This window comes from Microchirus variegatus, assembly GCF_963457635.1.
Source record: "Microchirus variegatus genome assembly, chromosome: 5".
NCBI lineage: Eukaryota > Metazoa > Chordata > Actinopteri > Pleuronectiformes > Soleidae > Microchirus > Microchirus variegatus.
Window position 1 is genome coordinate 33,880,510 of NC_139806.1, and position 16,479 is coordinate 33,896,988.

General features: G+C 38.2%; 2 protein-coding genes across 2 annotated transcripts in view; one reads left to right on the forward strand and one right to left on the reverse strand.

Annotated features, from left to right (window-relative positions):
- pde9aa (phosphodiesterase 9aa) overlaps nucleotides 1–2,431 on the forward strand; it is a gene marked incomplete at both ends in the record, with an annotated part of 44,533 nt that extends 42,102 nt beyond the window's left edge. Inside the window, 2 exons of the mRNA XM_083889443.1 lie at nucleotides 1,552–1,647; nucleotides 2,381–2,431. Coding sequence (XP_083745569.1) covers nucleotides 1,552–1,647; nucleotides 2,381–2,431 — 147 coding nt within the window. The remainder of the gene's footprint in view (nucleotides 1–1,551; nucleotides 1,648–2,380) is intronic.
- A 1,187-nt stretch (nucleotides 2,432–3,618) lies between these two features.
- wdr4 (WD repeat domain 4) lies at nucleotides 3,619–15,711 on the reverse strand. The gene is made up of 11 exons (XM_083888846.1): nucleotides 15,582–15,711; nucleotides 14,165–14,221; nucleotides 12,787–12,960; nucleotides 12,541–12,697; nucleotides 11,297–11,409; nucleotides 10,698–10,758; nucleotides 9,204–9,308; nucleotides 8,931–8,995; nucleotides 6,146–6,332; nucleotides 4,041–4,110; nucleotides 3,619–3,881 (listed from the first exon to the last, which is right to left on the reverse strand). The coding sequence occupies exons 1-11, from the start codon at nucleotides 15,662–15,664 to the stop codon at nucleotides 3,685–3,687; spliced, it is 1,269 nt and encodes a 422-aa protein (XP_083744972.1). The 5' UTR covers nucleotides 15,665–15,711; the 3' UTR covers nucleotides 3,619–3,684.
- Between the last annotated feature and the right edge of the window lie 768 nt (nucleotides 15,712–16,479).

The following is a 16,479-nucleotide window of genomic DNA, read 5'->3' on the forward strand; positions in this document are numbered from 1 at the left end:
AAACTGAAAGAAATCTTATTTGTAATAACCAGGGCGTCCAAAATTTGACAAAACCGACATACTATACTACGTTGTCCAAAATGTGACCTTTAAAAAAAAAAAAATGTTTTGGTCCAAAATTTGACAAAAACGTCATACTATACTGTCGTTCAAAATTTTAAAATTTTTGGTCCAAAATTTGACAAAAACCTTGTACAATTCTATGTCGTCCCAAATTTGAATTTTTTTTTTTTTTCAAAAAAAAGATTTGGTCCAAAATTTAACAAAAATTACATATATGCCGTCCCACATTTTTGGGAAAAAATTTGAATGCCAAAATTTGACAAAAACGTCATACTATACTGTGTCACTATGTCATCCAAAATTTCATGACATAGTAAATACAGTTGAAAAAAAAGAAAAAAAACTGAAAGAAATCTTATTTGTAATAACCAGGGCGTCCAAAATTTGACAAAACCGACATACTATACTACGTTGTCCAAAATGTGACCTTTAAAAAAAAAAAAATGTTTTGGTCCAAAATTTGACAAAAACGTCATACTATACTGTCGTTCAAAATTTTAAAATTTTTGGTCCAAAATTTGACAAAAACCTTGTACAATTCTATGTCGTCCCAAATTTGAATTTTTTTTTTTTTTCAAAAAAAAGATTTGGTCCAAAATTTAACAAAAATTACATATATGCCGTCCCACATTTTTGGGAAAAAATTTGAATGCCAAAATTTGACAAAAACGTCATACTATACTGTGTCACTATGTCATCCAAAATTTCATGACATAGTAAATACAGTTGAAAAAAAAGAAAAAAAACTGAAAGAAATCTTATTTGTAATAACCAGGGCGTCCAAAATTTGACAAAACCGACATACTATAGTACGTTGTCCAAAATGTGACCTTTAAAAAAAAAAAAATGTTTTGGTCCAAAATTTGACAAAAACGTCATACTATACTATGTCGTTCAAAATTTTACAATTTTTGGGGGGAAACAGTTTTTGGTCCAAAATTTGACAAAAACGTTGTACAATACTACGTCGTCCCAAATTTGAATTTTTTTTTTCAAAAAAAAAAATTTGGTCCAAAATGTGACAAAAATGACATATATGCCATCCCACATTTTTGGGAAAAAATTTAAATGCCAAAATTTGACAAAAACGTCATACTATACTGTGTCACTATGTCATCCAACATTTGATGACATAGTAAATACAGTTGTACAGTTTACACTTATTGGTCTGTATCCAGTAATGTCCAATAAACATTTAACAAGCTTAGTAGCTCCTGGATTAAAACTATCAACTGTAATTCACTAAGGGCCGCCAGAAATGTTTCTGCGGGCCGCCATTGTTTCCCGGGCCGCACTTTGAGAACCAATGGTCTAAAGAGTGTGACAATAGTCCAGATGTGGAAATATAAAAGACATATAATTTTATTTTATTTAATTGGTATTTGATGTTTTCCTGCTCACAAGTATCCGTACGTGAATATTTAATTGTTTGCTGTAAACATTATAGGAACAACGATGAAACTGACTTTTGACCAACCTGTGTACCAGCTGTTCCCACAGATCGAGGAGGCGATGGTGCAGCCACTGCGAGACTCAAGGGACCGATATGAAGAACTCAAACAGATCGATGACGCCATGAATGAGGTTGGATTATTGTGTGTGCACTTTTATTTTCTTGCTACTGCTTTCCCTTTTCTGGCATACATGTACGTAAAGCACATTGAGTTGCCATTGTGTAGGAAATGTGCTTTATAAATTAAAGCTGGGCCTCGACTAAACACTGACCTTGTCAATACCAGTAGTCTTAATTTAGACCAGGGGTTCTCAAAGTTTTGATACCTGAGGGCCAATTTAGGAACCCAACATTGGACTGAGGGCCGCCAAAGGGAAAAAAACGGAAAAAAAAACAGAAATAAATCCCATTTGTACTAATTTTAATGACCAGATTGCAGTTCTACACTTTAGCGTTAAGTAATATAAGCGTTAATATAATAACGCTTTATAATTTACTGGGAAATTTCCCAGTATTTTGGCCATTGTTCTTACCTTCTAATTACAGGTTAATACCAAGTAACACATTTCTGTTACCATATATTTACTGGGTAAATAGCTAGTAATTGGGGGCTGTAGCTACCTGCTTATTACCAGCTTATAACACAATAATACACTAAAATTCACCATATAGAAACCAGGTAAATACCCAGTATTTTTGTTTACACTTATTGGTCTGTATCCAGTAATGTCCAATAAACATTTAACAGGGATAAATCTAAACTTTGTTTATGGTGTCCAAATAAATACTATCCCTTAAAAGGATATGTGTGTAAATAAGGTTGTTCCTGATGCAGCTTGTTGCTCATTCTAGTGTTTCTTTTAGGTTCAGAAAAAGAAAAGTGAGAACTTGACAATGGGAGGAAAGAAGAAGTAAAACATTGGGTAAGAAAGATCGAGACTGCAATATTTCCCTTAGGCTTAGATTAGGTTCTCCATCAATGTGTGTTTTGTGTGTTTTTCAGAAGCAGTGAGACTGTAGAGAATGAGAGATAAGCGGTGTGACCTGGAGCGGTCAAGACACTTTGGTTCATCCTGGACCGTCGCTGTGTCCTGTCCTCACTTCAGCCTGCCGCAGAGCACTTCACAACTACGATGTGCGATCTGGGAAAATCAGGTAGATTTCAGTGTACCACGGGAAAAAATGGCAGAGTGACTCTGAGACAGTCACGAGCTAGTGATGGACGCAAAAGGACCAGATGGACAAGCCAACCCAAAGCCTTTTTCAGGGAATGTCAACATTTGTACAGCACAGACTTACTTCGGTGAACAACATTTAGATACATATGTTGCATTATTTTTTATTTGAAATGTTGTATTTTTTTTGTACAGATTTTAGGGACATTTGTTTTTTCGTATGAAAAATAAAGACTACTTTAATTACAAGTTCCTGTCTCAACTGTTATCACTGAATTCCATCATCCACCATTAATGTATCACTTGTGGTGAAGATGAAAGACATTAGCACTAGACACAAATTAAATATTGTTCCTGGATAATGATGCCTCACTGTTCAGTTTGTACGTAGAAGATCCACACGCTAATATGGTCACATGTGAAATGTGGAAGCTCACGGATTGACCTTAATGGTTTTAATTCCCGTTTTAAAAAGGTTACCGATACACCATGCAGAAAACTGTAAGAAACCCATTATGTAAGAAAATCGGTGTGTTGTATTTGTATTAAATTAAATTAAATTAAATTAAATTAAATTAAATTCCCTCTTAATATTCCCAATAAAACATGAGGTCACAGTGACCTTTGTTCATCAAATTTCATTTATTTCCTATTTTGAGTAAGAGCAGTAAAAATGTGTAATAAATGTGGTGAAAATCCTTCAGTCACATTCATAACAATGCAAGATGACCTGAAATATCCTCACTCTGTCCCCACACCCACAGCAAGTCAAAGCACAGAGTAAAAGGGAGGAGTAAATATGAGACCAGCTGCACTCATGGCAGCAACAGAAGGCTCAGATTTGTGTTTGCATAATATAATTTTTTTTTATTTAAAAAAAAAAAAAAAAAAAAAGTAAGGATAACACAGGACATCCAGCAGAACACACACTATCCAAAGGCAACACACACTCAACCTAGATTCATCAACACAAAGGAAATCACCATTCTGACATTAAATGTTCGATGACTGCGTTACACTGCACGACGTCTCCTTCCTGGCTTGCTTGTTGACACTTGGCACTTTGCGTACCTTGGTCCTCTTTAGCTGCTGCTCCTCTAGTCTCTGTTGCTTCTTGTGCAAATACGCCTCCACGTTGTCATAACTCCTCTTGACCAGATGCTCAAACCTGCTGCTGGTCCTTGTAGAGGCTGTTGTGTGAGAAGGTAAGTCATGTCATTCACATGCCGGACAGAGATTTCTATAGAGCCACTATATAATGAGCCGACTGGCTATTAAAACACTCTTTTAGACACTGCTCTCAGTAGAACTTCCAAAAAATGATCATGATGTGTGTGTGACGGGCTCACCTTCAAGTGTCTCCCAGTGTGGCTGGAAGACTTCAGTGACTGTCATGAGATCTTGGCTCTCGGCATCACACTAGAGGGCGCAGGAGAGCATGTAGATCAGTGACGGGGGAATAGGAAACCCAGTGCACACAGTATGGAGGTACAGTGAGAACATTTAAATACTTGGAAAAAACCAACATATAGCTGGTCTGTCCTCCTTTCTCTCATCAACTGCAGAGTGATACAAATACAGATGCATCTCCGTCACTTTATGTAAAAGAAACATGCCTAGACAAATGGCAGTTAAAAGCTCAGAGCACAAGGGAAAACATTTGGTCATATTTGGTCTTAAAAATCTGTGTTAAAATAGGTCTATGCTGCTTTAAGGCGAGCATTGACCATAAAATATATTTCCCGCCACTAGACGGCAGTGCGTCATTGTATATGCATCATGGGACGAGTGAAATTGAGATTGAGACTTTGATCGCAGCAGAATGTGTTCACAAAAGCCACAACCAAAAAACGATGTGGCAGTGAAAGCTAGCTATATTGTGGCTGTGAGCAGGTCTGCCCCAACCAGATACAGACTTGAAACTGTTAGTTCCACCAACGGACCGGGTTTTATTTGTAACTTGAATAAGTAATGAATACAGAAAGTTATTTAGCAATATGTTATGGAGTAGTTACCTTTATTTTACATTATATTTGGTTACATTTATTCTGTATTACAATTATCTGGCTCTTTGAGGGTATCCATTATGCTCATGTGGCCCTCAGTGAAAATGACACCCCCCGATCTATGCAGAACTGTAGCTCTGCGTATCCAACACAGCCTGGATCATTTCTCTAGCTTTATTCCCACATCCAAATAATGATCTTTATGAGGAGGCTCGAATATGGGCCCCGACTGTATTTGATCTTGTGACTTGGGTTTCAATCGGCACCTGGACAAGGGAGTCCTCGCGATTACATGGGGGCGTAGGGCCCTTGTTATACCAGCTTATAACCCAATAATACACTAAAATTCACCATATGGAAACCAGGTAAATACCCAGTATTTTTGTTTACACTTATTGGTCTGTATCCAGTAATGTCCAATAAACATTTAACAAGCTTAGTAGCTCCTGGATTAAAACTATCAACTGTAATTCACTGCGGGCCGCCAGAAATGTTTCTGCGAGCCGCCATTGGCCCCCGGGCTGCACTTTGAGAACCAATGATTTAGACCAAAATTTGGCCCTAATGTGGCAGAACATTATTCCCACATCCAAATAATGATCTTTATGAGGAGGCTCGAATATGGGCCCCGACTGTATTTGATCTTGTGACTTGGGTTTCAATCGGCACCTGGACAAGGGAGTCCTCGCGATTACATGGGGGCGTAGGGCCCTTGTTATACCAGCTTATAACCCAATAATACACTAAAATTCACCATATGGAAACCAGGTAAATACCCAGTATTTTTGTTTACACTTATTGGTCTGTATCCAGTAATGTCCAATAAACATTTAACAAGCTTAGTAGCTCCTGGATTAAAACTATCAACTGTAATTCACTGCGGGCCGCCAGAAATGTTTCTGCGAGCCGCCATTGGCCCCCGGGCTGCACTTTGAGAACCAATGATTTAGACCAAAATTTGGCCCTAATGTGGCAGAACATTATTCCCACATCCAAATAATGATCTTTATGAGGAGGCTCGAATATGGGCCCCGACTGTATTTGATCTTGTGACTTGGGTTTCAATCGGCACCTGGACAAGGGAGTCCTCGCGATTACATGGGGGCGTAGGGCCCCTGTTCCCCAGTTTAGGAAAAAAAACCTGCAGCTAATTTTGATGACATTCAGTGAAGTGAATTTCATATTATTTTCAGTACAGGACGCCCGTACACCCTACTGGCTAAAAGCCTGCTGGTGACCTATCCCGAGTGTTCTGCACTTCTCTTCCTATGTCAGCAGGGATTGGCTTGGGAGTTCTAATTTTCTTTTATGACGCGCTGACACCGACAGTGCTTTCGTGTGTGTGGGTGTAGAAGGTGAGTTCCATTCAGTGCGAAGGGGAAAAGTCAATCATATTGTTCTCATTTATGTGTGTGTGTGTGTGTGTGTACACAAGTATCACACTGTACCTCCCAGGAACCGCGTCTATGCGAGTACATTTGCAGCATTGTGTCACTGGAGTCCATCAGCACCCAGAGTCTTCCTTCCGGGTCAAACGTCATGTCCAGGGGACAGTGTGGCAAGGTCAGTCGAGTGTGCGGCACAAGTTTCTCTTTACTCTCCAGGTCCAGAGTGAAAAATTGAACTGTGGGTAATCTGGGGACAAACGAGAAATGTGAGGTGAATCACTGATCACTAAAGCCTAGTTTATGCTCGCGTGTGACACTGTGTAATGCGGTAAAAACAAACAACATTTTACCTGAGACCATGTAACCTCAATTACTACATTCCTTTTATGGTGACTATTTCAGACTTTGCTCCACATAAAGAAATCATTCAAACTAAATTATTTTGGTTTGTGGACAAAACGAGACATTTAAGAAAATTGTCATTTCCAGGTTTGACAAACACAATTTTATGGCCCAAACTATTAATCGTTTAATCGGGGAAAAAATAATCGTTAGTTGCAGCTCTACTTTGCGTAGCGCTCCACAGATCACAGCATGTAATCTCATCACACTGAGAGGCACAAGGCCCAGCAAAGAGGATGTATTGTCTGAATTATGTTTTGGATGGAACATCATTTAAAACCAATTGAAATTATGTTTGCCATTAACTATTAAGAGAATGATTCTTATGGAAGTAAATCTGTGCCATCTGAGTTTGAATTCGAATTTCTAACACTTTTTGCATCGAAATTAGACTTTGAATTTTAAAAACCATCAAATTTCAAGCACTGTTTTTTTTTTGCCATTGATTTTTTTTCAACATTGAAATAAATTCAGTGTAAAAAAAATTTGATGTCTCAAAAAATTCAGTTGCAAAAAATTCGATGTCTCAAAAAATTCAGTTGCAAAAAATTTGATGTCTCAAAAAATTCAGTTGCAAAAAATTTGATGTCTCAAAAAATTCAGTTGCAAAAAATTCGATGTCTCAAAAAAATTCAGTCTCAAAAAATTCACTTGCAAAAATTCAGTCGCAAAAAATTAACTTGCAAAAACGTCAGTTAATATCCAGGTCACCAGAGAGAAGCAATCGATCCCTGTCTCAATTCATCCAACACCAATCAACGTACGCTCCATTGGCCATACATGAATTACAGTTTAATACTAAACCTCATAACTTGATTTGTGGCGCCACCACTGGCTGCTCCTTGTTGTCTATCAGACAAACTGAGTAAATGCAATAAGTGCCTGACTGACTGCAAAATGTCATCACGCTAACTACCCTGTCATCACAAACAGCACAGAAAAATGAGGATATTACAAACCAGTAGCAAAAAGATGATGTTTTAAACAGCTAAAAGTTACTGGACTTTAATTAGGATGACCATATTTAGAAAGGAGACCACTTGGCTCTGCTTCGAGATACTTAAATTATACTTGGATGAATTGAGACAGGGATCGATTGCTTCTCTCTGGTGACCCGGATATTAACTGATGTTTTTGCAAGTGCATTTTTTGAGACTGAATTTTTTGAGACATTGAATTTTTTGCAACTGAATTTTTTGAGACATCAAATTTTTTGCAACTGAATTTTTTGAGACATCGAATTTTTTGCAACTGAATTTTTTGAGACATCAAATTTTTTGCAACTGAATTTTTTGAGACATCAATTTTTTTGCAACTGAATTTTTTGAGACATCGAATTTTTTTACACTGAATTTATTTCAACGTTGGAAAAAAAATGAATGGCAAAAAAAAAAACAGTGCTTGAAATTTGATGGTTTTTAAAATTCAAAGTCTAATTTCGATGCAAAAAAATTCAGTGTTAGAAATTCAAATTCAAACTCAGATGGCACAGATGGCACAGATTTACTTCCATAGATTCTCTGCTGTGGAGATGGAATGTGCAAAAAGAATCTGAAGAAAAGGAAGAAAAGGTTTAAGGAACTTTAAATGAATGAAGTCAGATTTGAAGTTAAGAGCAACTGCACAAGTCGATGGTGATAACGCCTGTAATCTGTATGACACAGATTACTGTTGTTTTACATTTTAGACAGCACTGTTGTTTGTAATGCTTTACTCAATTAAATTCTCTGTTGAATCTGCAGTAAAACAGTTTATTATTTATTATTTAGTTGGATAAGCAAATTCACATGTATAGCCACACAGTGATGTACAGTGATCATTACAGAGTGTCTGGGGGTTGTAAGTCAAGGCTTTGCACATGTAAAAGAAAGGCCATATTTCATTAGGGTTACTTTTGAGCATTAATACATCTTTAATCCACAGAAAATGCGATTGTATTCAAACAATCCTCTTCATCATTGAGATTTGTTGTTGTGGTATTGCCACCATTAGGGCTGCAATCAACCAAAGAAAGTCTTGGTCAACTAAGGCCCTGAAATGTGACTAAAAATCGACTACGAGTACCAAATAGTGGAAAACAAGGGGGGTGTTCTCTGAAGACACGCTGTTTCCTGTGAAACACGGGTGCTCGAAAACACCCCTATTAGCACGTGGAACTTTCCTCCTAATGAAATTCACAATTTTGGTCGAGCCAGAACGTGTCGACCAATTAGTCGACTTTCAATTTACAGCCCTAGCCACCACTGTTGTTAACTCCTGTTTGATATAAAGAAATCATCACTGCATCCTTCTACTTAAATAATAGAATATCACTGTAGCAGGAACTTTTCCTAGGATATTCTTGTGGAATATCCCTTTTTTTTTTAGTAGTGTCCAACCTTGAGGTGGGCGGACACTTTTGTCTGCACTCAAATGACAGATTCAAACACTGAGTTAAACCCACCTTTCACACTGCACAGCGATGTGGCGTCCATCAGGAGAGCTGGTGATATGACTCACTGTTGGCTTCTGGCAAGAGACAAGACAAACAGAAGTAGATGAGGAGTTGTCATCTACTGCATCTACTCTCATCTCTACTGAGATTGTTAACATCTTAAGGCTCAATGTTTCTGGTTTTATAAGCCAGTGCTTAACCAGCTTCCTCATAAAAAAATTAATAGTTATGATAATCGAATCGTGGAACCAGTGGAGGAGATTCACACCCCATATTGCTTACCTTCTCTTTATCAGCCTCAGAGCTCGGTGACTCCAAAAGCTGTTTGAGGTCACAGCTCTGCAGCCGGCGACCAGATTCAAACTCCCACAGCTTCACAGTCCCGTCCTGAAAGTGTGAGTGTGAGTCTCTAAGTGTGAGTGAAAAGGTGAATGGCAAAACTGTTGTGTAAAGCAGTTTTAAGTGGTCTTCAAGACAAGACCTATATAAATAACAACCATTTATAAAAACGCATCACATTACACATTTTTACAAAATTCCTCATCAAACATCTGTGTCAGCCCCCGATGTTTTGCTGTCAAAGATTTAATTTACAGATTGATGCTGAAAAGTATAAACATTTTTTATTTTTTATTTTGTTGTCTGGCTTTCTTACTGTGATTAGAATAATTAATTCCTTCATATTTTCATATACACGTCCACTTACACAAGGCAATTTCTATTTTGTTTGCCAACAATGCTTCTTGGCAACAAATCTTATACCATTGGAGAGCCTCTTTATTTCCCTTTGAAATGCTGCCACAATACATTTGTAGGTTGAGCAGGTGGGTTGAATATGTGAAAAATCTTCTCTGCCAATGCCAAACAGCATATTCTGCTTTTAACTCAAACAAGACCTCCCTCAAAGGAAAAACAAGGCTCATAATTGGAGGAAATCTCAATGTAGAGATATATCGAGATGAGATTCTGCATCCAGTGGCGACCCCATATCTCCTCAGTAGGGCTGGGCGATTAATTAATTTTAAAGGGGAAATAATTAGTTTATAGTGCCATCTAGAGGAGAGGAGGCTGAAATTTACAACAAAGACCTGCAGCTCTGCTCACCCCCTCCCTTCCCTGAGCGCTACGGTATCCGCAGCTGGTCAAATGTCGTCCTCGTCGTCTTTCTCCGTGTCAGCAGATGAGGTTCGTGAGGCGAGGGAGAGGGCGGAGCTACCGCGGCCGTAGAAGACGAAGCGGTTGAGAGTGGAGGCGGGACTTCCTGCTACAAGTAAAGAGACGCTTGTTTTGTTCTCTCGCGTTTGTCCTTACAGGCTCCGGTAGGAACATGGCGTCTCGCTGATAACAGTGGCTATGCAACCGCGGTCCGCGGTCATGTTATTTAACATGACTTTTTGAAACACTACGAAAATGAAACAAAAACTATTATACAGCGACTAGACCATGCAGGAGCACATAATATGTATAAAAAAGTGGATTTTGGTTTATATAAACCCATAAATACTACACATTGTACCTTTAAATCGAAATCAGATTTATTTGTTTGGACGATGTAAAAAATAAAAAATAAATTGTTTTTTCCTTTTTACGGCTCTCTCTCAGGTCCTGTCCCCTCTGCGATTTTACTTTTTGGCCATATCGCCCAGCCCTAGTGGTTTTAAACACAACTGAGCAAATGATCAAATAAAATCATCAAAATATTTTTTAGTAAAATGGGGGACAAGTGAAACCAGAATATTGATTTTTAGTGTATTAATGTGTGTTTATTTAACTCACCCCTGATCCAGACAGCAGATGGTGGGAATGAGCTGACGGGATGAGCAGTGCACTGACGAACCTGAGAGATGAAGCAATAATCATGATACAATTTAAACCTGTGAGGAAATGAAGCAAACACACGTATCTGTATTAGTGTGATGTATTTTATTTTTATTGATGCTGGAACTGTTTTTTTAATTTATTTTTTAAATCCTCTTTTAATTCTTTATGAGAAGAGATCCTTATCACAGATACAGAAATGAACCCTCTTCATAGAACTGTGCCAGTGTTTATTTCAACAACCATAACCCAAACACTTCTTTCGGTACAGTCGTACTTAATTTTGTCAGCCAACTTGCTAGGATCTATTTTGTTTCACACTGACATCATCGCGCACTTTCTGCTCTCTTAACTCTCATAACACTCACACTCTACGCAACAGAAAACTGCATCAGTTTTATCGATAGAGAAAATTAACGTCAGACGTCTTAGCGATCGATGAATCGATCGTCAATTAATTATTGCCCATCCCTACTGGCCACACTGACCATCAAAAATATTTTTGAGCGTAAACTCTGCATGCATGTACCACAGTTCTGAAAGGGTTATTGACTCACTCTTGATGTCCCAGGCAGAAGGACTGGATGTTGTACGGACACCTGAAGTTGCTCACTCTGATCTTCTCATCGCGGTCAGCCGTGACGATGTACTTATCGTCTGGTGACGTAGTCTGAAAGAAAGCAAGAGGGGAAGCTTACCGTCAATCAACTAGGCCTTAAACCTAAAAACTACTGAGAAGGTATGTTACTTAAAATTCTTCTCAAACACTTCAACAACAATAACTTAAATTTTATGGCTGTAGGGGCGATGGGTCAATTGGTCAGAGGGAGTCCCCGGGGGAACTGGCCTCGGCGCGGGCTGCGGCGGCAGTTCAGATGACACAGAGATGCGTTTTTTAGTCTCTTTCTAATCTTACCTAATGGTCTTCTTCTGACATGTACAGAGAGAATAATAGCGGTAGCCGAGTGGTTAAATAGGTGGACTTGTGTCGGGAAGGTTGGAGGATTGATCCCGGACAGTATCAACATTATTTACCTTATTATTGTATAAATAATGTCGTCCTCGTCGTCTTTCTCCGTGTCAGCAGATGAGGTTCGTGAGGCGAGGGAGAGGGCGGAGCTACCGCGGCCGTAGCAGACGAAGCGGAGAGAGTGGAGGCGGGACTTCCGCTACAAGTAAAGAGACGCTTGATTTGTTCTCTCGCGTTTGTCCTTACAGGCTCCGGTAGAAACATGGCGTCTCGCTGCTAACAGTGGCTATGCAACCGCGGCCCGCGACCGTGTTATTTTACATGACTTTTTGAAACACTACGAAAATGAAACAAAAACTATTATACAGCGACTAGACAATGCAGGAGCACATAATATGTATAAAAAAGTGGATTTTGGGTTATATAAACCCGTAAATACTACATAGTGTCCCTTTAAAGCCCGGGTCTATGTCTCGAGGTGTCTGGGAAAATTGCTTTTTGGGCCCAATGGGATTTGTTGTTGCAGTACCCACAGCGGCCACCATGTAAAAATTGTCTTCAAGGCAGAGGGGGCGGTGCTCTATCCAGTTCATATAATACATCCATGGAGGAGATGCCACGAATGAGCAGTCCCCAGAACACTTCCCCAGACAAACATTCCTTCTCCTCACGATGACAGCATCTCAGTCACATTATGTCAATTTCAGCAATATTCAGCGTTTAACATTAGATTACGTTTATATTGGCCAATACTGTTAAGGCGGAAATCATAGGGCCCTACATATTGTTAATTATTCTCCAGACTACATGTATGATAGTGGTGTTCCTTACCATTGCTAGCAACATGGACAGGTGCCCCATCTTCAATTCACCCTCCCTCTGTGGCTCCACCACTGAAAAGGAGTACACGTCTCCTGATTTGTCAGCCACCAGGAGCTCGTCCTCAGCCTGACTGAACACGAGGGCCGTGCACCTCCTGACCACAAACCTGTCAAAGTGAAACACACCTGTCATTAACACGTATGCCACTTCACCCCATCATTATCTGTGCATCACACAGACAGTTTAAAGTTGTACCTGATGCTGATACATTGCCATGTAGGATCACAGCGTAAGATAATCAGTCTCTTGGTGTCATCAGTTAACGCCACCAGCTTTCCAGAGGGAGACACCGCAAATGCAAGGACTTTGTCACTTCCTGTATCCTCTGAGGCACCATCATCATGTCCTTCCGTGATCTTAGCGATGTTTCTAGGGAAACACAATATTATCTTCATGGTTTTGGTATTGGCCAATAAATCGATTAAAAAGGTATTATCGGATATTGACAAACATGCCAATATTCCTTCATATGACAAATGACTAAAGGCTGTTACCATTTTGCACCCTGACCAACCATTATTTTTTCATGCTTAGTTATCATGTACAATAAAGATAATGCATATCTACATCTATGAGTTTTAAACGACAGAAAAGACGTGTAGAGAAGAGGAAAAACATGTAGTTAACAGACATGCCAACCTCTACACATTTTGCATAGCAGATACGCATTTTGACATCAAACTACACTGCTACGATGTGTCACTTCAAACTACGTGAAAAGGGAATAACGGATTTCAGTTAATATGTTCATGTGCATCAGTGCAGCAGCCCACAGGCGTGAGTTGTGGAGATGCGGAGGGATGCCAAATTGCAAGTGACGAAATCCAAAACGACGGATATGGCATCATTAGGCTAACATCCCTACTCGTCCTTTAGTAGAGTAGTGTAGAAGTAGTGAATTTCTCCGTGAGATGAATAAAGTATCTATCTATCTATCTATCTATCTATCTATCTATCTATCTATCTATCCTTGGATTGTTTTATAGGAACAGATCAGGAGCAGATTAATGCAAGTGCATGTGGCACAGACACAAATAATCCTATAGAAATGTTGATGTTGACACATGTATGCGTTTGTGAGCCTGCAGTTAATAAACATGATGTCTGATGAGGATACCAACAGAGAGCAGCTGACGACAGCAAAATGTGCCCCTCAGAAGTAGTGTAACATTTCAGTTTAAGGGTCATAACCAGGGTTTAAATTAGTCTTTATATGGTGGCTTTTGGGTGTAGTCACGTGAATTTGGCCGGCCAAAAAAAATTGTCAAAGGCCAAAATGTCCAGTGGAAAAAAAATGCAAAATAATTCAATCAATGATTAGAAGGGGCCATCCACACGGAAACAGGTTATTTGCCATTCTGTCCACGTGGTATTTTTTGAAAACGCCTCCCAGAGTGGGAAAATCTCAAAAAGTATAATATCGTGCATCCCTAGATTTTGAAAAACATACAACTTTGATTTTGTCTGACCTGTTCCATATTTTTTAAATTAATTATTCATTCCATAAGTGAACAATTCAATTTACCTTTGCAGACATCATCTACTAACAAGGAGTCATCTGCTTATTTTTTACCTGTTTTCATTCTTCGGCCTCTTCTCAGCAGTGCTGCAGTCAAACACATAGGGGTCTCTGTGATTGAGCACAGAAGAACAGATCAATTAAATGTGTGGGAATGTTAAATAAATAATTGTTCGTTTAAAGCTTCATCCAGTTTTATGATCGTTCCGTGGAAGCTCGTTTCCACCACTTGAAAAAATGCCGCGTCCGCAGATTTTAGCCGTTAACTCGATAACTGGAAAGGCGTTTGAGATTAAATTTTTTTTATGGGTCACATACCCCCTGTAGATGATCCCTATTGATGTTGAGCTGTCTACCATTATTATTAATTAGTTAATTAATTAATTAATTACTGATATAAAAACCATATTTTCGCCGGTATTGCAGGTATTGGCTTTAAATTTTGCATGGACATCACATACCACCTGAGAATTATCCCTATCTTTGTAGCTTTATTATTAATTAGCAAATTCATTAATTTATTATGCTAAAAACACATTTTCGGCTTTATTTTCCAGACTGATGGAGATATTGCCTTCAATTTTTGTACAATGATTCATGTAACAACTATCTACAAGTACAATCATTATTACTTTGGCTATGATTGGTAATAGTTACATAATAAGTTAACTGCTTAACTTATTAGTGAACACAGAAAAAATAGTTAAGGCATTTTTTCCACACACATTGAGGATATCATGGGTTTATTTAGCACTTATTCATAATATTTATTACATTATAATATAAATGTATTAATTATCATATAAAAAATAGTTAAGCCTCCATTTCTTTATTAATGCATTGAATGGAAAGTTTGAAAATATTGTATGCTTTTTCATGACATTTAATAAACATAGTGTATGCTTTTTCATGACATTTGGACACTTTGAAGATATGGCAGGTGTGTTTAGCATTTTAATATTCATAATATTTAACAAGGTATAATAGGTTAACTAGTTTTATTAAAAACTAGAGAGAAATGTATGAGTTATCAGGTATTTTGTGTTCAATATGGAGTTTATATGGATACTTTGAACATGTATAAAGTGTAGTCAGCATTATATCATAATATTTAACAGTTATTTTGTTGAATTTATTAATTTACTTTAAGTTATCTCATATGACCCAAGTGTGTTTTGTCCATACAGTTGAGTTTACGTTTGCTGAAATCAATTGGAAATATATGAGATATTGCCGGATGTTTATAAAATGTATAGCACATTCAAGTTGTATACAAATACAAACATACAGCGAGATGACTGTAGCATTTCTAACATCATTGTCTGGAGAACCGCACGTGTTTTTGAAAACGTGAAACTTTAAATAAACACAATTGACTGACGACAACTAGCATAACATTGCTAGCTTATACAGGACACACGCGCACACACACACAGTTAGCAATGGTGAAAGACGTTAAAGAGATTCAAACCTGCTCCGTTTGCTGTGAACCGCTACGAATTTCTTGTCGCAGATAAGAAGACACCATTCTCCACAAAAACCAAGAGCAGCCATGACTGACGTAGCGTCGCCGAACCGTGCATGAGGAGAACATGCGACAGCTTCTTCTTCTTTTTATTATTAACGGCGGGTTACAGCTTTTGTTTGCGTATACCGCCACCTACTGTACAGGAGTGTGTAAAGGGACTGATGGGATAGACTCATGGATGTATAATACATCCATGGATAGACTAGGCCACGTTCTCATTTTTGCAAGGAAAATAAAGCAAATTAATAAATACAATAAATAAATAAATAAGTAAATAAATGTCACTAAATTATTTCCATTAATCTTGTATTCTTTAAAGGGACACTGTGTAGTATTTATGGGTTTATATAACCCAAAATCCAATTTTTTATACATATTATGTGCTCCTGCATTGTCTAGTCGCTGTATAATAGTTTTTGTTTCATTTTCGTAGTGTTTCAAAAAGTCATGTAAAATAACATGGTCACGTAGTATGTTGTGTATTCCTGTTTCTACTTCCTGTTCACTACATTCCTGTCTGAAAATATTATACATTATATTTATCAATACATACTCAACGTCTTCCTTAATTTTGCATTCTATAGATAGACTTTTCCCTAATATCTGCAGAGTTGGATTAAGGCCTGGAGAGGGAGAAGAGAACAGCGCAGGGGCGGTGCGCCGAAATAAAAGGGCCGTTTGTCTGCACCAGATGAGGCAGATGAGGGGGCACTACCACTTTTTTATTTACATTGCTTTATTTTACTTTTAAATATATATATATATATATACATATAGAGCAGGGGTTTTCAAAGTGTTGATACCTGAGGGCCAATTTAGGAACCCAACATTGGACTGAGGG

Bases quoted from the DNA above. Each gene is read 5' to 3' on its own strand.
- wdr4 (XM_083888846.1), bottom strand. From the start codon at position 15,664: ATGGCTGCTCTTGGTTTTTGTGGAGAATGGTGTCTTCTTATCTGCGAC. The intron at 12,961-14,164 runs GTAAAAAATAAG...GTGTTTCCCTAG, and splicing joins AGGCCGAAGAATGAAAACAG to AAACATCGCTAAGATCACGG. The intron at 12,698-12,786 runs GTACAACTTTAA...TCACTTTGACAG, and splicing joins TGGCAATGTATCAGCATCAG to GTTTGTGGTCAGGAGGTGCA.